Source organism: Drosophila suzukii, assembly GCF_043229965.1.
Source record: "Drosophila suzukii chromosome 2 unlocalized genomic scaffold, CBGP_Dsuzu_IsoJpt1.0 scf_2c, whole genome shotgun sequence".
In the NCBI taxonomy this organism is placed as follows: Eukaryota; Metazoa; Arthropoda; class Insecta; order Diptera; family Drosophilidae; genus Drosophila; species Drosophila suzukii.
Window position 1 is genome coordinate 13,387,942 of NW_027255896.1, and position 23,610 is coordinate 13,411,551.

A 23,610-nucleotide genomic window follows, 5' to 3' on the forward strand; every position below is an offset into this window, starting at 1 on the left:
AAATGTATAGCGTTTATTCGGAGCGGCAGACGGAATGTGAATGTGTAAAAAGCTTGGCTCCAAGATCTTCATATAGACATATGCAGGCTTACAAAGTAGTTGCTGAATAGATAAGCGACAGCTTTAGTGGTATAAGAAAGAAGGCGAAAGATAAGCAGAGAGCGCTGCCGGTGCCGTCGTACACCTATGCGCGCATGACTAGGCGCTGGCGATCTGCTCCGAACAACCCAAGTTTTAAAAATAAAAAAATAAATTTTTTTAAATCATCTACTAACGACGAATTTAATTGGCGCCCAACGTGGGGCCGCGTTAAATAAAAAGTTCCAAAAATTATTTAATGAAAAATAAGTTAAATATAAACAGAGCTCGCGCGGCCAACAACTCAACATTTTTAGTGGAGAAATTAAAAAATCCACCAAACATCACAACAAAGTGACAGTGGTCGTTAACAATAATTAAATGGAAATTAAAAAATGAAATAATCCATTTAAAGATGAACTTTAAAAAAAAGGTGGACCAAAATCTTAAATAAAAAAAATACAAGGACACAAAATAAAGCAAAACCAGAAACGCACTAAACAAAAACAGTTAAATAAACCAGCTCTTACAACAACAACAACAAAATCACAACTCGCTGAAACAGGAAAAAATAAAGAAGGAAGGAAGGGCATTCTATTGCCATAATTTCTACTGAATCCAGGAAGGAAGATCAACCCACAACCTCACAGAAGGAAGACCCCATCGGGACAGTTTCGTGAAAAATTAATTTTCAATAAAAAAAAAAAATTAAAAAATTAAAAATAATAATCTAAGATCAGGGAATTTAAAAAAAAAATAATATAAGATTTAAAAATTGATAGAAAGTAAGATAGATTCACGATTTAATAAAAAATATTGAGAAAGAATCTGGAAGACTTAATAAATAGCTTTGGTGAAATAAATCTAACCATGGCAACCGGAGATTCAGCACCAAATTTTTCTGCAGGTAGTATAGCCACAGCAGGCGGCTTAACAGTGGAATTAATAAATAGATTGATAAATGTTCAATTAAATGAAGTGAGCAGGAAAATAGAAGGTTTAGAAGGAAAGTTAGCCACAGATGCAAACACTGTGGAGGATTATAAAATACAAATAATCGACCCAACTATAAAATGCGATACAACACTTGAAGTAATAAAATCTTTACCAAAATTCACGGGGGAACCAACACAATATGTAGGTTGGAGGGAAGCCGCAGAAACTGTAATGAGTCTCTATAAAATTCAAAGTGAACAATATTTTATCGCCTTAACAATTTTACGAAATAAAATTTTGGGAGCTGCCCATGATGCTCTTACCAATCATGGCACCGTTTTAAACTTTCGAGCAATCTTATCTAGATTGGACTTTATATATAGCGATAAACGACCAATACATATTCTCGAGTCAGAACTAAGTATCCTCAGGCAGGGACGAATGACAGTTACAGAATACTATAATGAAGTCAATAAAAAAACAAGGAAGAACGCTATAGTCGAGTACCTCGACTATCAGATACCCGTTACTCAGCTAAATAGAGATATGCAAGTAGCAAACCGAGATTAAAATGCGCCACCTACCGGAGGTATACAGATTTCAGCGTTATGGCTGTTAGAGTGGGAGTGGCAAATTTGTAGGTCTTTCAGAGCCTGGCCAGGTTCAGAACTTACGGAACTCAAATTAAAAAGGAGTTTGAGTTGGATGTTTACTAGCAGTCTCTTATTTTCGAAACGGTCTCGAAGCGCTGCCCATGCTGAATCGAAACCCTCATTTGTGAGAGGTGATTGGCTACGATTGCCTTAGCCTTGCCGCTAGTTTTAGCGTTGAGATGAAAAAGTTTTTCGACCGATGTCAACTTAGAATTGTTGACATAAACTGCTGTAAAAAGATCCCTAAATGTTGGCCATTTCAGATAGTCCCCTTCGAATACTTCAGTATCGCTTGGCGGTAACCGGCACCCAGACGGAATGTAAGTGGACTGATTATTGGTGCTCGTGGGCGGATGCTGATCGGTCGATTAGCTCACTGAGTTGAACCGCTAGCTCCTCGTACACCGAATAGCAATGTTCATATTCAGAATCTCTTACGCCCCTTCAGTCGTAATGCGGGAAATCGTGTCTAGACACGCTTTAAATTCTTTCTTGGCTTTGTCCCAGTGGACTTTGCAGGTGTGGCCGGACGGAGATGACGGCCCTGGAGTTTCAATCGTCGCTCTTAAATGGCTCATACGGTCGGACACCGTGTTGAACCGCGCGAGGGCTGAGAACGAGTTGCTAGCGACTTTAAGGACTTGGTCTAGATTTGTGGCCTAACTTTAGGCGTGAGCGGACTCAGAGACGATCGTTTCTGATTGCTGACAGACAGCTTCTTGTCGTCTCCTTGGGTGGCTAAGGAAGTTTCGCCCTTTCCCTTTGTGATCGACTTTGGGGCTACTGGGCTTGCTATGCGCAAGCGAGGAGAGGTGGAACCTGGCATTCCAGAAATCAGATTATCTGGGCCGCCCTTGTTTGCTTTGTAAAAATAAGACCTGCCCGGAAAAGTCTGTCCTGGAGTGTGGTCACACTGTTGCGGCCACCGGATTGGATTCCAAGAGAAAAAGAACGACAAAAAATCGTATGGAATTAATTTAATTGGATTTTAAAAACCAAAAAAAAAATATTAATATTTCGGAGTGGCTACTCCGTTCTCCCGTTATGACAATTGCAAGCGGTCCGTTTGTGTTCGCTATTAGCGTTGCAGCTCCGTTCTACTTTTGGAATATGTGGAAACGGAACAGTCGCTCATCAACTACTTGATGTGCGAAGAAATAACGAGAATTCGGAACAAATGTCATACAAGATATTTGCAGTTGTTTGCTGTGCTGCGGAAATGAGCGCTAGGAATAGGAAAATAAATATATATTTCGCACCGTCACGGCTTAGAAAAAAAATGTATTTGTTTATTTATATTTAATGGATGTGAGCCGCCGGTGTGTGCGAATTAGCGCTGCTGAAATAAATATCATGCAAATTCTGGAAAGGTGGTGATGGGTTCGGTGGAATCCGGTTATTTTGATTTTTGGTAATTTTATTTTTTTATTTATAAGGAGCTAACAAATAATTAAAATTATGAGCTCGCAATGATGTTGAGCAATGGCGACGTGGGCCTTCAGCTCGAATTGTACATAATATTATTTTTTACGGTTTTTTATAGGTATTTATTTCTATAGTTAAGCTTAGGTAGAGTTACCTATATGACGTGGTATAAATTTGTGTTTTTTAGAAATTGCATAATTTTTGATATGTTTGGTGGTGTGGGATTCGACTGTGCTTCTAGTGGGTTGGTGTTATTGAATATTTGTTGTCTTTGAATGTTTAGCGCGTTGCAAGTGGAGAGTAAGTGTCTTATTGATACAATGTCGTTGTAGAATGGGCAGGGATTGGTATGGTTTGGATCTATGTAGTTTGTGTGGGTTATTTTGGTGTGTCCAAGTCTGAGTCTTGTTATTTTTATCTGGTTTAAACGTGAAATGGATAAGTGGTTGTTCTTTGTGATGTGGTAGATATTGAGTTGGAGTTGGTTAATTGACTGGTACCAGGCTGATGTCTTCGTTATGTAAGATAGTGTTTTGGCTTGGAGTGTGTTTTTTATATATTTTAGTTTGTCTTTTGTGTTAGGATTTTCAATAGTTATAAGTGGTTGTTTAATTGCGTCTTTTGCTAGGGTGTCCGCCAGTTCATTTCCTGGTATTCCTACGTGGTCAAAGTAGTTTGAATTTTTTAGGGAATTTTTGTAGCAGGTTGCGGGCGTGTGAAGTGTAATATTATTATACATATAATAAAAATCGTTGTTGAAATTTTTATTGGGTGTACCGTATGAACGCATGTGCGTTGCTCCTTATGTACATATGTTGCAGTAGGCAGGTATATGTACGTCCGATTTTCAATCAAATTACATCGGTCAGCATAATTTCATTTCACAACGAGATGCGACAGTTTCAGCATAAGCTTTTATTTTAAACAACAATTAAAGTTCTGGAAGCTTAAGAAAATGAAAGCTTCTGGCCGAGGTTCATTGGATAATTTTTTAGAATTAAGAGCCAGTCCTATTTTATCCGAGACCGCGATCGGTTCACAGTTTATAAAAAGTGTCTTGTATTAATTGAGTTTTAAGAATAAAGGTTTATGCCACCCTTATATTTATAATTAATAACGCACGAATAGGTTATATTAAAATGTATAGCGTGTATTCGGAGCGGCAGACGGAATGTGAGTGTTTAAAAAGCTTGGCTCAAAGATCTTCATATAGACATATGCAGGCTTACAAAGTAGTTGCTGAATAGATAAGCGACAGCTTTAGTGGTATAAGAAAGAAGGCGAAAGATAAGCAGAGAGCGCTGCCGGTGCCGTCGTACACCTATGCGCGCATGACTAGGCGCTGGCGATCTGGTCCGAACATACTCCCCCCGTTGGAAGGGGTAAGGTTCCAACTATCTCGGAATCGATGGGCAGAACGGCTAGCTTGGCGACGGCTCTCTTGATCAGACCTGTAGGTGTGCGGACCACAGCTACTCTGATGACTCCGTCCCCCCCGGGTATGACTTCCTGGATGCATCCAAGCTGCCATCTCAAGGGTGGAACGTTGTCCTCCTTAAGCAAAACTATGCGTCAAACCTTTATGTTAGACGTTTCTACGCGCCACTTGCTCCTCTCTTGAAGTAGGGACAAATACTCGCTGCTCCACCTTTTCCAGAAATGTTGCTGCATCTGGGTAACCCGCTGCCATCTGCTGAGGCGGTCTTCGCGGAGATGAGTAATGCCAGGCTCAGGAAATTTAGTGTAGCTGGAACCCTTCAGGAAATGCGCCGGTGTTAGCACCTCAAGGCTTTCAGCATTTTCTGAAATTGGACAGAGTGGACGGGAGTTCAGGATGGCAGAAATCTCATATGCAAGAGTTCTTAATTCATCGATGGCTAAGGTGGATGCACCGACGACTCTGTAGAAGTGAAATTTAGCTGACTTCACAGCGGCCTCCCATAAACCACCGAAGTGCGGGGCACGCGGAGGGATGAACTTCCAATCGATCCCATCAGCTAAACAGACGGAAGATATCGATGCTGTGTGCTGCTCGCTCAAAAAGAGCTCTTTCAGCTCGGCAAGCTCTCTCTTTGCACCGACAAAGTTTGTAGCATTGTCGCTCCAAATGGTACGCGGACTGCCTCTAAGGCTGATGAATCTCCTTAGTGATGAAAGAATCCGTCGTGAGATCCTGGACCACTTCCAAATGAGCAGCCTTCGTGGAAAAACAGACAAAGACGGCGATATAGCACTTGTGGGGTGCCTTATTTCTGGCCTCTGCCTTATGCTAGAATGGCCCACAATAGTCCACTCCTGTGGTATGAAAAGCTGGATTAGGCTGCACTCTATTTGCTGGAAGGCTACCCATGACGTGCTCCCAAGTAACAGGCTTCATTCGGAAACATCGGACGCATTTGTTGATAATGCTGGCGACGAACTTGCGGCCTCCAATCGGCCAGTACCTTTGCCGTAATGCGGCAAGCAGCGCCTGCGATCCTCCATGCAAATATTTCTCATGATAATAAACAATGATCGCCTTGGTGACTGGATGATCCTTGGGCAACAGTATCGGATGCCTCGTATCGTAGTCCAAGTTTGCGTTCTGAAGCCTTCCACCCACGCGAAGTAACCCATCGGAGCCGAGTATAGGCCTAAGCGAAACCAGCTTGCTTTTCTGTGGAAACGGCTTGCCCTGGCTAAGAGATCCATACTCCTTCGCCAAGTTAACCTGTTGGATGCTCCTCAGAAGAAGTACAGTTCCAGAGTTGATCTCCTCCACCGAAAGTCGACCTTTTAACGACGGAGATTTGGCTCTGCAATTTGAAATGAATCGATAAATGTATGCAAATACGCGCTGCAACTTATCAAAAGAGTTGAGGAATTTGCAGTTTGATGAACTGTCTATGCAAACGGCCCCAATAAGAGCCACAGAACGGTGCTCTGGAAGATCCTTTACTGAGTCTAGCAGGGACGGCCAATTTGACGAGCTTTGCAGAAGGAATGGAGGCCCGTTAGCCCAAAGGGAATGTTCCAACAATTCTCTTGGGGTACATCCTCGCGACACGACGTCTGCCGGGCTCAAGTTTGTAGGAACGTGATGCCAAGACATGCCTTTCGTCATCTCCTGAATTTTCGCGATTCTGTTTGATACGAAAACGTTAAACTCCCTCGGAGGTTGCCGAATCCACGCCAACACAATGGACGAGTCCGACCAGCAATGAAAGGTGCAATCGAAATCTATGGCTTCCTTGGCGTTTACGATTAGCTCAGCCAATAAAAGCGCTGCGGAAAGTTCTAATCTTGGAATTGTTAAGGCCTTCAATGGAGCTACCCTTGACTTGGCACAGAGCAGATGGACTTTCGATTCTCCATTGGTCTCCGATCGCAAGTATAGACACGCTCCATAAGCTGACATGCTAGCATCGCAGAATCCATGCAACTCAACGGAAGCCCTTGGTTGCAGTACGAATCGTGGGAATTTTAAGTTCTGTACGACCGATAACTGTGAGGTCAACTCCCCCCATGACGAAAGAATGGGCTCTGGCAGTGCATCATCCCAATCCACGTTCGCACTCCATAGGGATTGCAGAAAAATCTTAGATTTTGTGATAATAGGAGTAATTAAACCGAGTGGATCATAGAATTTGGCAATCGTCGACAATGCAACCCGCTTAGTGGGTCGTTGATTGGTTGGCAGTTGAGAAAAATGATATAGGAGCTGATCAGAAGATGGATCCCAGACTAACCCCAATGCCTTGGCGACATCCGATCCATCGTGAAATTTGATTAACTGCTCCTTGTCGCATTCAGACTCTCCTTTAAGGGCTGCTGACTCATTCGAACACAATTTGCGAATTGGAAAGTGGCCTCGCGACAGTACTTCCTTCACCTGACGACGAATTTCTCTCACCTCCTCAACTGAGTCCCCACCAGATATTAAATCATCCACATAGAAATCTCTACGAACAATTTTTGCTCCAATAGGAAATGATTCCTCCTCATCGTAAGAGAGTTGATGCATGGCCCTTATAGCCAAGAAGGCAGCTGGCTTGGTTCCATAAGTCAACGTGTTCAATTTAAAATTTAAAAACTCTTCCCTGGAGCTCTCTCTCCAAACGATGCACTGCAAGAAATCATTCGGGTACGAGACACGCACGCAACGGTACATCTTGCAGATATCTCCACAAAGGGCAACTTTAAAAAATCGAAAGCGAAGCAGTATATTGAAGATTTTTTGTTGAATTGTTGGTCCTGCCAGAAGTAAGTCGTTCAGAGAGCTACCAGAAGTTGATTTAGCAGATCCATCAAAAACGACACGAAGCTTCGTACTCGTGCTCTCCTGCTTATGTACGCAATGGTGGGGCAAAAAGAATTGTGTTTCTGGCGGTTCCTTAGTTACAAGAGACATGTGACCTAGGTCGATATACTCCCTCAAAAATGCTGAATACTGAGCTTTCAGGGCTGGGTTTCTATCTAATTTAGCTTCCAAACTCTTCAAACGACGACGAGCCAAGCAATAAGAATCACCTAAAGATTCGAATCCGGAAGTGGTCAAGAGACGAACAGAGTATTGGCCGTTTCCAAGTCGAATGCAATTTTCAGTAAAAAGTTGCTCACATCGCAAGTCTTCCGGCAATAAAGATGGCTTAGACGAAGTGAAGTCCTCAATTTCCCAAAATCGCTTTACAATGGCGGAAAGTGTGTCATCGGAATGATCAGCTGGGTCCTTGATGCTGGCTTGTAAAACCGATTTATGAGTTGGCACGTTCGATGATAACCCTCCAGAGACTATCCAACAAAGCTTGGTGTTCTGAAGAGTTGGCAAAGCCCTATCCAAATGAATTTGTCCCATAGAAATTATTTCGAAAAACAACCCAGCGCCGAGTAAAAGGTCAATTCGTTGTGATTGATTGAAATTAGGGTCAGCGAGTGAAATGTTTGCGGTATCCTCCACGATGTTGCATTTATATTGAAATGGGGTTGATAATCAGTAATACTGTGAGTCACAACCGCTGTGAATGCCGCACGATAGCTTGCATCCCGTGATTGCACAAGAATATCGACAGTCTTATCAGAGATCGTGGAAGATTCTCCTATCCCAGAAATCGACGTTTGCGATCTTCTGTGATTCAAGTTTAGTTGGCTAGCTAAGCGAGAGGTTATGAAGTTTAGCTGGGAGGTCGAATCTAAAATTGCTCGGCAAGGCATAAATGCTCCAATTCTATTTCTGACGTAGATAATAGCAGTTGGAAGCAACGCGTAGTCGATCGGCAAAATATTTAAGGTTTTGGGTGGAGGGCTTGGTAAATGATGATCAGGATGCGATGATGTATGCGAACATGATACTAATGCTGATGAAGTAGATGGTAATGGCTGAGAGCTCGAGGATGGGTCGCATGATGGAGATGAAAATGAGGTTGATGTTGCGGATGGGTCATGGTTCATGTGTAATAATGAATGGTGCTTCATGCGACAATACTTGCAGTGAGTCGACTTGCATTGCTGCAAACTATGCCCCTTGCGCAAACAGTTGAGGCAAAGGTGCAACTTCATTGCTTCTCTATATCGAAGATCCGGACTCAAATTTAAAAATCGAGAACACTTTGGCAAATAATGATCCCGTGCATCGCAAAATAAGCATGTCAAATGATTTGAGTTAGTAGCAGATGCAATAAGTGTATTTTGGTTTTATTGTGCAAGTTTTTTCCCACCTGCTGGCCTGGTGTTTGAGTTACCAAGGCTTGATCCAAGTTTTCCATCATCCTGCACCTCTTTTCCAAAAACGACTCCATAGCATCCCAGGTAGACAGCTCAGTGATTGACAAATCCTCTTCCCATTTTTCCCGCGTCCTCTGATCCAGTTTCCGAGTGACGATGTGAATTAAAAGTCCATCCAAAATTTGTTGCGTATTGGCCAGGGTTCGAATTGCTCGCAGATGCGAATTCATGCAATCGCTCAGCTCCCGAAGACCCTTCGAAGATCCCTTCTCGACACCTTTTAAACCGAATATTGCCTGAACATGTGCCTGAAAGTGTAAAACTTTATTATCAAATCGATTAACCAGCAAATTCATAGCCTTTTTAAAATTAGCATTCGAGGGTTCGAGCGAGCGTATGGTTTCCAGAGCCACGCCGCCCAAACTCGAACGCAAATATTGTAATTTTTCAATGTCGCTTAGCTCATCATCATTTCCGATGACCGTAGTGAAAGTCGCAAGAAAATCCGGCCACTCAGAGTAGGATCCATGAAAACGAGCAATTTCCAAATTTGGCAACCGAGGCTTTCTAGATCGAAAAGAAAGATCCGCATTATTAGTGATGTCAATAGATATTGAATTTGCAGCGGTTGAAGCCGGCAATTGTGACTTGCGATGAGCCGACAAGCCTCGGCTTAGTTTCGCCTTGACATCCATGAAGACTTCAGCAAATTCAATCCGATGGTCGCTCGAGATCTCTGCAAAATCCAGTCTTTCCAACGATGTCTGCGCAGAATCAAATGCCTGGTTTAGGGAATTGATACATTCCATTCGCGCCAGCAAATCAGCTTCGTCAAACTGATTAACCGCATCAGCGTTTAAATAGCATTTCATCGAGCTCATTTGCCGCAAAATAGATTGGGCTTTGACTCGGTAGTAGTCGACGTCACTTGTGGATTCATTTTGAGCCCGAACCGAGTTTTCCGTATCAGACATTTTTCAATCACGAGAAAGGAAAAAAAATGAAATGAAAATGAAATAAAATAAAATGTCCGACCGCGTTAGAGGCACAAAACACCGTATACCCTTTACCGCGAAAACGTGAAGGTTAACAAGCGTCGCCGAGATGCAACGGAACCTTTAACTTGGTTGTTGTTGTTCTTGCCGATAAGTTGCCTCCCTAGCAACAGCGGATTATGTAACTGGCAAACGAATGTATGTATGGCTATATGTACATATATATATGTAATATGCGCTATTAACAAAGATTAAATGCGATTCACTTTGTTAAGAATTGTTTGCACAACACAGTTTTGGTGTTTTTTCACAGCGCAAAATGTACAAAAAATCAAACGGCCGGCTGTGCACTTTTATATGCACTTATGTATATATGTATGTTCGTATGTTTGTGCCCGAATGCACGATAACGACAGCGAAACAAAGCGTTTGTTTAAACTATATTAACAATCGCGAGACCGAGCTGCAGACTCCGATAAAAACTGCTATCACGTTGGGGTCACCAAATGTTTATGGGGAAGACAACAAATATGCCACCCTTATATTTATAATTAATAACGCACGAATAGGTTATATTAAAATGTATAGCGTTTATTCGGAGCGGCAGACGGAATGTGAATGTATGTAAAAAGCTTGGCTCCAAGATCTTCATATAGACATATGCAGGCTTACAAAGTAGTTGCTGAATAGATAAGCGACAGCTTTAGTGGTATAAGAAAGAAGGCGAAAGATAAGCAGAGAGCGCTGCCGGTGCCGTCGTACACCTATGCGCGCATGACTAGGCGCTGGCGATCTGCTCCGAACAACCCAAGTTTTAAAAATAAAAAAATAAATTTTTTTAAATCATCTACTAACGACGAATTTAATTGGCGCCCAACGTGGGGCCGCGTTAAATAAAAAGTTCCAAAAATTATTTAATGAAAAATAAGTTAAATATAAACAGAGCTCGCGCGGCCAACAACTCAACATTTTTAGTGGAGAAATTAAAAAATCCACCAAACATCACAACAAAGTGACAGTGGTCGTTAACAATAATTAAATGGAAATTAAAAAATGAAATAATCCATTTAAAGATGAACTTTAAAAAAAAGGTGGACCAAAATCTTAAATAAAAAAAATACAAGGACACAAAATAAAGCAAAACCAGAAACGCACTAAACAAAAACAGTTAAATAAACCAGCTCTTACAACAACAACAACAAAATCACAACTCGCTGAAACAGGAAAAAATAAAGAAGGAAGGAAGGGCATTCTATTGCCATAATTTCTACTGAATCCAGGAAGGAAGATCAACCCACAACCTCACAGAAGGAAGACCCTATCGGGACAGTTTCGTGAAAAATTAATTTTCAATAAAAAAAAAAAATTAAAAAATTAAAAATTATAATCTAAGATCAGGGAATTTAAAAAAAAAATAATATAAGATTTAAAAATTGATAGAAAGTAAGATAGATTCACGATTTAATAAAAAATATTGAGAAAGAATCTGGAAGACTTAATAAATAGCTTTGGTGAAATAAATCTAACCATGGCAACCGGAGGTTCAGCACCAAATTTTTCTGCAGGTAGTATAGCCACAGCAGGCGGCTTAACAGTGGAATTTATAAATAGATTGATAAATGTTCAATTAAATGAAGTGAGCAGGAAAATAGAAGGTTTAGAAGGAAAGTTAGCCACAGATGCAAACACTGTGGAGGATTATAAAATACAAATAATCGACCCAACTATAAAATGCGATACAACACTTGAAGTGGTAAAATCTTTACCAAAATTCACGGGGGAGCCAACACAATATGTAGGTTGGAGGGAAGTGAACAATATTTTATCGCCTTAACAATTTTACGAAATAAAATTTTGGGAGCTGCCCATGATGCTCTTACCAATCATGGCACCGTTTTAAACTTTCGAGCAATCTTATCTAGATTGGACTTTATATATAGCGATAAACGACCAATACATATTCTCGAGTCAGAACTAAGTATCCTCAGGCAGGGACGAATGACAGTTACAGAATACTATAATGAAGTCAATAAAAAAACAAGGAAGAACGCTATAGTCGAGTACCTCGACTATCAGATACCCGTTACTTAGCTAAATAGAGATATGCAAGTAGCAAACCGAGATTAAAATGCGCCAACTACCGGCGGTATACAGACCAATCGATAGGTATTGACGAGACCAATACATTTCAGTTAAAATTTTTTATCTAGCATAAAAATTGTGGGCGTCACAGGTTTTCGCGGTTTGTGGGCGTTAGGGTGGGCGTGGCAAACTTTTTTTTGGGTCAATCGATAGGTATTGATGAGAACATTACATTTCAGTTAAAATTATTGTTCTAGCATCAAAACTGTAGGAGCCACAGTTTTGGGCGGTTTGTGGGCGTTAGAGTGGGCGTGGCACTCTATTGAAACTTGCGCTGCGTAAGAAGATCAGGAATCTGCACGCCAAATCTCAATAGCCTAGCTCTTATAGTTTCCGAGATCTCAGCGTTCATCCGGACGGACAGACAGACGGACAGACGGACATGGCTAGATCGACTCGGCTAGTGATCCTGATCAAGAATATATATACTTTATGAAGTCGGAAACGCTTCCTTCTGCCTGTTACATACTTTCCAACAAATGTAGTATACCCTTTTACTCTACGAGTAACGGGTATAATGACACTACTAATAAACAAAACCATAATGACATACGGAAAGGACAGCGTATTTGCCAAAGAAACAAACAAAACAATAAGGAGCAATGCTTTACGAATTTTTATATCTGGGCTAAATGGACCTATCTCAGAAACTCTTTTCTCATTAAATCCACCAGATTTACCCAATGCTTTGGCAAAGGTCCAAGAACTAGAATCAAACAATTTCCGTGCTCAATTTGCAAACAGGTTTAATGGTTTTTAAAATGAAAATAAATATCAGGAAACAACTTACGATTTGATCAAAAAAGACAGAACAATAATAGTAATAAAACGGGAAATTATTGGAGTAATAACCAGAACTATAATTGGCCACAAAAAGGACATTTTTGGCAAAACGATAATCATAATAATAATCAAAAGCAACAAGCCGTCGAGCCAATGGATGTTGATCCATCGATTCAACTCCAGAATAAACCTAGTTACAATCGACAGCCGAATAATAATTGGCAGGCAAATAATAATCGAGGTAGATACAATAATAATTATTATCAAAATAATAATCGATCAAATTACTATCGCGCTAATCAAAATAAAGAGCAAACTACAAACTACCCCTACAGGGGAATGCCTTATTTAAATAGGACAGACCGAAAAACCAAGAAGCAGTTAAAGATTTTAATAGAGCCACTGCTTGTTATATAAAATAATACATATAATATATAAAATAAATATAAAAAAGGGAATTTTCGAAAATAAAAATGAGTTATCAATATACAAAAAGGTAACTACAGTTCATGGGTATTCAATTATTAGGTATTACCGTATTATAAATATATTTGAAACAAGACAATTATTTTATGAAATCGAAGGATTAGAATCTGATCTGCTAATTGGATTTAATTTATTAAGAAAAATTGGAGCTTTAATAAATATAGAAAAGGGAGTCTTGGAATATAAAGGGAAAACAGAAAAGTTAAAATATTATGATAATGAGGAAAAAAAGGAAATAAGTTTAATTGAAGAAAATAATATTCTTCCGTTAAAAGAATTTATTATAAAAAAATATTTTGATGAAAAAAATAGCGAAAACACAGATTTATTATCTGTGGAAAAAAGTGAAAAAAGCTTGGGAATTCAAAATCCTGAGAGTGCCGACGAAGTAAATACCGTCAATAAAAATAGAAATATCTTGGGAATTTCAAATCCTGAGAGTGCCGACGAAGTAAATACCGTCAATAAAAATACAAATATCTTGGGAATTCAAAATCATGAGAGTGCCGACGAAGTAATTACCGTCAAAAATCAAATAAATAAAAATCGTTTCAAATATAAAAATTTCAAGCCCGCCGTCGTTGACTTATCCGACAAACAACAGATAAATAATATAGGTACTGATCAATTAGACGGACTAAAGGAAAAAATAGTTCTCTATATTGAAAAAGAGCATTCAAAGATAAATATGCAAATTCCTTTTAGAACAGACATAAAGGGGGAAATAAATCTTATTCACGACAGGCCAATATACGGGAAACAATATCCGTACGCTTTTTCTGTCACCGACTTCGTGAACAGCGAAATCAGTAGAATGTTAGCAAAGGAAATTATAAGGCCTAGTCGAAGCTCTTATAATTCACCAGTTCTGGTAGTACCAAATAAAGGAGAATTCAAGCCGTAAATATATATAAAAAATTAAATGAAAATACCATACCTGACAGGTACCCAATGCAAGACCCATCAGTAATTCTATCTAATTTGGGAAAAGCAAGATATTTTTCAACAATAGACTTAGAATCAGGTTTTCATCAGATATTAATGAAAGAATCTGATGTAGAAAAAACATCCTTTTCAATAAATAATGGAAAATACGAATTTTTAAGAATGCCATTCGGACTAACAAATGCATCAAGAATTTTTCAGAGAGCAATGGGCGACATCCTTATCGAACAAATAGGGAAAACATGTCATGTCTACATGGACGACATTATAATATTCTCAAACTCGATTGAACAACATTATAAAGACTTATACAAAGGCAAAGGGACTTATTAAAGGCAAACATGAAAATCTCTTTAGAAAAATGAAAGTTTTTTAAACGCGAAACCAGTTTTTTAGGATACATCGTATCTTATAACGTCATCAAGACAGACCCAGAAAAAATTGACACCATAATTAAATATCCGCTTCCAAAAAATATTCGGGAACTGAGAAGTTTCTTAGGCCTTACGGGCTATTAAAGAAAATTTGTTTTAAATTACGCCTCTATTGCCAAACCTCTAACAAAATATCTTGGAGGTCATAATGGCAAAATTTCAAAAGAACGTCAACAAAAATGTTTATTCAGCTGGATGACCCAGCTATTAAAGCTTTTAACGAGCTGAAAGAAAATCTCATTGCTCAAGTAGAATTAGTTCAACCGGATTATAATAAAAAATTTACCCTGACCACCGACGCTTCGGACGTCGCAATTGGTGCAGTATTATCTCAAGAAGGTAAACCAATTACTTTTATTTCAAAAACCTTGACTAAAACGGAACAAGTTTATGCAACTAATAAGAAGGAACTTTTAGTCATAGTATGGGCTCTTAAAAATCTAAGAAACTACTTATACGGAGTGATTGGAATTGAAATCCAAACCGATCATCAACCATTATCTTTCGCAATCTCTGATAAAAATCCTAATATTGAAATGAAACGCTGGTACTCCTTCATAGAAAGTTTCACTCCTAAAGTCATTTATAAGCCAGGTACAACTAATGTAGTTGCAGACGTCTTATCAAGAATTCCGATCAACAACTTAACTGACAGTAACGAATCGGTCTCAGATCAAAACACTTAGCATTCAGCAGAGAGTAGTTTTGAGAATGTTTTACAAGAAACCCGTAAACCCTTAAACCAGTTTAAGCAACAATTGCTATTAGCAACGGGGAGATATACAATACATGAGTCGATTAATATATTCGAAAATACCAGACATATAATAGAATTTGACACTCCCGAAAATTTGATATCAATCTTAAGAGAATATATTCCTCCTAATTTAACGGTAGGTATTCATTGTACTTTAGAGGACTTTTATAGAATTCAAAAACCACTTAAAGATAATTTTGTGAATAAATCTTTGTATACAAAAATATTTGTCCAAGATGTAGAAACTCCTGAGGACAGAGCACTTATAATCGAAGAAACACATTGCAGAGCACACAGGGGACGAAAATTATAAACAAATCAGTAGATTGTATTATTGGCCAAACTTACTTACAAAATTAAAAGAATATATAAAAAATTGTAAAATTTGCAATGAAAACAAATATAACAGACACCCAACTAAAATTCCAATTGGAGAAGCCCCAATCCCGAGTAAAGAAGGCGAAAATTTACACATCGACATATATTACGCGCAAAGTCATACTTTCATAACTTGTATTGACGCTTACTCAAAATTTTTAGTAGTAAAAGAAATTCAAAATAAACTAAATATCGAAAACAAAGTAATGGAACTTCTTCAACAATTTCCACAAGCCAAAGTAATAATAACCGATAATGAACCAAGCTTTACCTCGGCCCAATTGAAATCTTTTGCACAAAGGTGCGGTTTAACTTTACATTACGCAGACCCGAGGCACGAGGTACCTCAAACGGACAAGTTGAAAGGGCACATTCTACACTAACAGAATTAGCTCGATGCATTAAAGAAGAATTTAATCTAACCGACTATTCCGAAATAGTAATAAGAGCCGCTCAAGAATATAATCAGAGCATTCATTCTACAACGAACCAAAAACCTTTTGACGTACTATATAATAAAATAGAGCACGATAACATTCCTCAAATTTTAAAAAATACACAAGAGAAAATGTTAGAAACAGATAGATATAAAAAACAAGTAGTTAAAGAAAATTTACCTAACAAAATAATAATCAACAATAGAAATATAATTATTCACAAAGATAATATAAAATTCTAAAAATGTATATGTTACTTTTTTTTCCTTTTCCAGAAAAGGTTTTATCAGGTGCTCATACTACACCTTATTTTAACTTAAGTTTTTATAAAGAAATAATAAAATTGGAATCAGATAATATAAAAAGGGATACTAATAAAAGGTCACAATGGGAAATTAAATATGACATAGAAGTAATCGAATTAATTTTATCACAATTAATATCAACTAGGTCAAAAAGGGGGATAAATGAGATAGGCACTGTGTGGAAATGGTTAGCTGGAATGGAATTATGATGATTTTATTAAAATACAGAATAAAATCGATGAATTAATTGAAAATAATAATAAGCAATTTATTATCAATTCCAAACTGTTTAAAGAAATAGAATCTCTTTCTGATGATTTTAAAAATGTTTTTATTGATCAAGATTTACCACTGCGAAAACATCGCTTACGATTATTAACATTTGATCTGCAAAATTTAATTGACACAATCACACTAGCAAAAATTGACGTTTTTAATACCAAAATATTAAACAATGATGACATCATGGAAATATTAAAACATGAACAAAAACCAGTAATTATCGCTGACCTAATGGACATCTCTGTTTTTAAAATCGCACTGCATAAAGAACTTGTAATAATTTATATAAAATACCCAATAATAAAAAACAGATGCGAAATATATTACGCTAGAGCGATTTCCCAAATCGATGGGAAACTAGTATTAAGCAATCAAGTCGCAAAATGCGTAAATATGTTTTATGAAATGTCTAACTTTAAGAACGAACTTTTTAATAATTATTGCACTTTAAATAATGAAAAAACTTGTTTTACCTGCTTATTAAATGGCGAGAAATCCACTTGTAAAAAAATAAGAGAGAAAAATAAAAAAATAGACATCATACAAGATGGTGCCATTCTTATAAATGGTAACAATATTGTGAACAACTCTCATTTAAACGGTTCATTTTTGATAACATTTAATGGTACAACCGAAATTCCAATTTGTAAAACAAAATTCCTAACTACTTAACTACGAACCACTTCAAAAATTATGAAATATCCGATTACATATTATCAAATAACTCAGAACTTTCTTTAGATAATATAAACATTTTAAATCCTTTCATTAAAATTAATAACACCAAAATATCACTTAAATTTATATTATTAATTTTAATCATTATATATTGGATTTTTTTACTTATTATAAAATACAAAAATGTCATATTATTTGTAACCAAAAAACAACGGCCAGAACCAGAAAAACCTATTAACCAAGAAAATTTTTTAACAGAATTAAGAGATCAATTAAATGAATTTCATATTGAATCGGGACGATCCATTTTAGAAGGGGATGAGTTATCCAACCCGTGAAAGGGTTCCACTTATGGAATTTATAAACAAATTTTTGAATTCAATCTCAGCTATGTTACCCTTGCCTTCAGCGACATTGCCTTTGCCTTTGTTTAAGATTCTGCCTTTGCCTTTGCCATTCACTTCGAGGGCCGCGCTTGACCGTCCTGCTAAGATAAGTAAACCAATCGTAAAGTAAACACAAGCTTCCGTTCGAAGCCCAAACTTTTCCGTTCAAAGCCCACAGTATTGCGTTCTAAGTTCAGAACATATTGCGTTCCGATTTTCAATCAAATTGAACGGTCAGCATAATTTCATTTCACAACGAGATGCGACAGTTTCAGCATAAGCTTTTATTTTAAACAAAAATTAAAGTTCTGGAAGCTTAAGAAAAGGAAAGCTTCTGGCCGAGGTTCATTGGATAATTTTTTAGAATTAAGAGCCAGTCCTATTTTATCCGAGACCGCGATCGGTTCACAGTTTATAAAAAGTGTCTTGTATTAATTGAGTTTTAAGAATAAAGGTTTATCACCCGAGTTTTAAAAATAAAAAAATAAATTTTTTTAAATCATCTACCAACGACGAATTTAATTGGCGCCCAACGTGGGGCCGCGTTAAATAAAAAGTTCCAAAAATTATTTAATGAAAAATCGACCCAACTATAAAATGCGATACAACACTTGAAGTGGTAAAATCTTTACCAAAATTCACGGGGGAACCAACACAATATGTAGGTTGGAGGGAAGCCGCAGAAACTGTAATGAGTCTCTATAAAATTCAAAGTGAACAATATTTTATCGCCTTAACAATTTTACGAAATAAAATTTTGGGAGCTGCCCATGATGCTTTACCAATCATGGCACCGTTTTAAACTTTCGAGCAATCTTATCTAGATTGGACTTTATATATAGCGATAAACGACCAATACATATTCTCGAGTCAGAACTAAGTATCCTCAGGCAGGGACGAATGACAGTTACAGAATACTATAATGAAGTCAATAAAAAAACAAGGAAGAACGCTATAGTCGAGTACCTCGACTATCAGATACCCGTTACTCAGCTAAATAGAGACATGCAAGTAGCAAACCGAGATTAAAATGCGCCACCTACCGGAGGTGTACAGATTTAAGCGTTATGGCTGTTAGAGTGGGAGTGGCAAATTTGCAGGTCTTTCAGAGCCTGGCCAGGTTCAGAACTTACGGAACTCAAATTAAAAAGGAGTTTGAGTTGGATGTTTACTAGCAGTCTCTTATTTTCGAAACGGTCTCGAAGCGCTGCCCATGCTGAATCGAAACCCTCATTTGTGAGAGGTGATTGGCTACGATTGCCTTAGCCTCGCCGCTAGTTTTAGCGTTGAGATGAAAAAGTTTTTCGACCGATGTCAACTTAGAATTGTTGTCATAAACTGCTGTAAAAAGATCCCTAAATGTTGGCCATTTCAGATAGTCCCCTTCGAATACTTCAGTATCGCATGGCGGTAACCGGCACCCAGACGGAATGTAAGTGGACTGATTATTGGTGCTCGTGGGCGGATGCTGAGAATTGGCTCGGTCGATTAGCTCACTGAGTTGAACCGCTAGCTCCTCGTACACCGAATAGCAATGTTCATATTCAGAATCTCTTATTACGCCCCTTCAGTCGTAATGCGGGAAATCGTGTCTAGACACGCTTTAAATTCTTTCTTGGCTTTGTCCCAGTGGACTTTGCAGGTGTGGCCGGACGGAGATGACGGCCATGGAGTTTCAATCGTCGCTCTTAAATGGCTCATACGGTCGGACACCGTGTTGAACCGCGCAAGGGTTGAGAACGAGTTGCTAGCGACTTTAAGGACTTGGTCCAGATTTGTGGCCTAACTTTAGGCGTGAGCGGACTCAGAGACGATCGTTTCTGATTGCTGACAGACAGCTTCTTGTCGTGTCCTTGGGTGTCTAAGGAAGTTTCGCCCTTTCCCTTTGTGATCGACTTTGGGGCTACTGGGCTTGCTGTGCGCAAGCGAGGAGAGGTGGAACCTGGCATTCCAAAAATCAGATTATCTGGGCCGCCCTTGTTTGCTTTGTAAAAATTAGACCCGCCCGGAAAAGTCTGTCCTGGAGTGTGGTCACACTGTTGCGGAGCACCGGATTGGATTCCAAGAGAAAAAGAACGACAAAAAATCGTATGGAATTAATTTAATTTAATTTTAAAAACCAAAAAAAAATATTAATATTTCGCAGTGGCTACTCCGTTCTCCCGTTATGACAATTGCAAGCGGTCCGTTTGTGTTCGCTATTAGCGTTGCAGCTCCGTTCTACTTTTGGAATATGTGGAAACGGAACAGTCGCTCATCAACTACTTGATGTGCGAAGAAATAACGAGAATTCGGAACAAATGTCCTGCAAGATATTTGCAGTTGTTTGCTGCGCTGCGGAAATGAGCGCTAGGAATAGGAAAATAAATATATATTTCGCACCGTCACGGCTTGGAAAAAAAATGTATTTGTTTATTTATATTTAATGGATGTGAGCCGCCGGTGTGTGCGAATTAGCGCTGCTGAAATAAATATCATGCAAATTCTGGAAAGGTGGTGAAGGGTTCGGTGGAATCCGGTTATTTTGATTTTTGGTAATTTAATTTTTTTATTTATAAGGAGCTAACAAATAATTAAAATTATGAGCTAGCAATGATGTTGAGCAATGGCGACGTGGGCCTTCAGCTCGAATTGTACATAATATTATTTTTTACGGTTTTTTATAGGTATTTATTTCTATTGTTAAGCTTAGGTAGAGTCGTCCTATATGCGGTGGTATAAATTTGTGTTTTTTAGAAATTGTATAATTTTTGATATGTTTGGTGGTGTGGGATTCGACTGTGCTTCTAGTGGGTTGGTGTTATTAAATGTTTTTTGTCTTTGAATGTTTACCGCGTTGCAAGTGGAGAGTAAGTGTCTTATTGATACAATGTCATTGTAGAATGGGCAGGGATTGGTATGGAAATGGCAAATACGAAAAAGAAGCCGGAATATGGCGATCGTATGCACAATGGAAATGGCCGATCAGGCAGATATAAGAAAATTGGGTTCTTGGGAAATATCTGGCTGGTCGGCAATGGAAATATGGAATATTCGTACTTATCTTGGATTTTTTGAAGAACTCGGAAAACTCCGCCGCTGAACGCTGGAACTCGTAAACTCCTGGAAATATCCGGCTCGAAGGACCATGAAGTGGAGGGTGGCGGCTTTCCTGGGTTCTGGCTGTCGGCTCCGTTCCCGTATCGAATAGAAAAGTCTCTTGTTAAACTTTCAACAATATTTCGCTTTATTAGCCACTGCGTGGGCTTTCTTTCACTGGTAAATTAGAAGTAACAGCTTCTACTTAACTCTACTGTTAGGAGAGCGGTGGTGGAGAGTCCGAGAGCGAGATGAGAGACCATCTGGACGTAACTGCTCTCGTCTGTTAACCACTAACATTCACAGTAGCACCTCCTTGGCGCGGAAAAAAATGAATCTATCATCCGTTTTCGCCTTGAGAGCGGCTCAACTGTCTGAAATGATGCAGCCAGCCTTACTGAAGACACGCTCTGACTTAGTAGAGCGAGATGGGATGCTTAAATAGCGTAAGGCACAATTTTTTAAAAGTCTGACAAAGAAGAAAACGTAATTCAGATTTTATCGATGTAATTAATAATAGCGAACAAACCTTCCAATAGTCCAGCGGACAAATATTTGAACTAGCGTGGGGCGTCTCCAAATATTTTTAATCTTTTCTTTTGTTGCCAGATATGTCTTCATAAAGGAAAAAAACAGTTTCTTCTCCAGAATCTTTAGTTGGTGAATCGTGTGTTAATAGGTCTTGTGTTAAACGAAACTGTATTCACATTTCTGGATAGTCCGCAAAGTCTGTTCTGCAGCCCTACTATTAAACAAATTAAAAATCACACAAAACGCAGCTCTTACAGCAGTCCTGGGTGCGTTTCGCACAACACCAACATATAACTTACTTTATGAATCCAGCATTCCAACCATCGAGCAACGGCGAGACCACCTTACAACTAAACTCTTCAAAAACTTCATTCGCTCCTAAGACACACCAACACTAGAACGAGCTATAGAAAATTGTCAACCAACAAAACTGCACAAAACAAAACCGCCATGGCAACTACAACAAAATATAATCAACACCTCGCTGCAAAACTACAAAAAAAAAGGAAGAACGCTAAGTCGAGTACCACGACTATCAGGTACCCGTTACTCAGCTTAAATAACCAAAGGGAAATGGAGATATGCAAGCAGTAAAGCGAAATTGAAATGCGCCACCTACCGGTGGTAGACAGATTTAAGCGTTATGGGCGTTAGAGTGGGCGTGGAAAATTTTTGGATCAATCGATAGGTATTGTCGAGACCAATACATTTCAGTTAAAATTTCTTATCTGGCATGAAAATTGTGGGCGCCACAGGTTTGGGCGGTTTGTGGGCGGTAAAGTGGGCGTGGCAAACTTTTTTTGGGGTCAATCGATAGGTATTGACGAGAACAATACATTTCAGTTAAAATTTTTATTTTAGCATCAAAACTGTAGGAGCCACAGATTTGGGCGGTTTGTGGGCGTTCGAGTGCGCGTGGCACTCTGCTGAAACAAACTTGCGGTGCGTATGAAGCTCAGGAATCTGCACGCCAAATCTCAATAGCCTAGCTCACATAGTTTCCGAGATCTCAGCGTTCATCCGGACGGACAGACAGACGGACAGACGGACATGGCTAGATCGACTCGGCTAGTGATCCTGATCAAGAATATATATACTTTGTGGGGTCGGAAACGCTTCCTTCTGCTTGTTACATACTTTCCGACGAATCTAGTATACCCTTTTACTCTACGAGTAACGGGTATAAAAATCCATACATTTATATACACGGACGGATCTCAACAAAATTCAACCACAGATTTGGCTATAATCGCCGAAAGAGAAACATTGCAATACGGAAACCTGCCACCTTATTCATCAATCCTAACAGCAGAGATAATTTAAACCTTAATAAACAAATGCAGCACATGGTACAAAACCATTCAAGAAGAAATCACCAGAGTTGACCAAATGAAATTTATAAGACTCTGCCTTGGACATTCAAACATAACACACAAACCTTATCGATCCAAACACCTCACGCAACTGCCCTCTCCGCCAATCAACTTCAGTTAACACGGAACACATCCTAGACTCATGCCATCTACTTTTTAAAAATCTCTAAGCCAGCAACTACCTCAAGCACACAACAGCAGAAAATATAACAACTTTCATAAATTTACTAAAAAAACAAGATTTTATAAGCTAATATAAAATCAAAATATCAATCATTGTTAAATTAAGTTCACTAACTAAAAATACGTAGTCAAAGGTCCCGCAGCTAACACTACAACACACCGTGTTAGTTTTAGTTTTGAAATCTTTACTAACATCGTTAAAAAATAAATAAATAAATCATTGTATACCACCATAAAGTTTAAATAAAAAAAAATTCGTATGGCAGAAATTCATGGCTAAAAATGGATGTGTTAATAAAGTATTGCTTTTGGGAGGACTGCTTTTTATATGTATTTATACCCGTTACTCGTAAAGTAAAGGGAATACTTGATTCGTCGGAAGGTATGTAACAGGTAGAAGGAAGCGTTTTCTGTCCGTTTAATGTCAGATATTTTAGTTGGTGCTATAGGCTTAGTAGCGCTTGGTTGCGCTAGGTGTAGGAAGGTGGCGCTATAGGTGTGCTAGTGAAGAACCAGATTTGCATAAGGCATATTAGGAAAATCCTAAGAAGTACAGACACCATTAGTGTTGAATTGAGATACAATTTAAATTAACTTTAATTAAAGCAAGTTCTGTAGCTTCACCGACATTTTTAGTTTTGCCGT

At 38.6% G+C, this 23,610-nt stretch overlaps 1 protein-coding gene across 1 annotated transcript; it reads right to left on the reverse strand.

Annotated features, from left to right (window-relative positions):
- Positions 1 to 4,670: 4,670 nt before the first annotated feature.
- Positions 4,671 to 10,407, reverse strand: LOC136117742 (uncharacterized). Its single transcript, XM_065868710.2, has 2 exons — positions 8,786 to 10,407; positions 4,671 to 4,894 (listed from the first exon to the last, which is right to left on the reverse strand). Exons 1-2 carry the CDS (start codon positions 9,764 to 9,766, stop codon positions 4,868 to 4,870), a joined length of 1,008 nt encoding a protein of 335 aa, XP_065724782.1. The 5' UTR covers positions 9,767 to 10,407; the 3' UTR covers positions 4,671 to 4,867.
- Between the last annotated feature and the right edge of the window lie 13,203 nt (positions 10,408 to 23,610).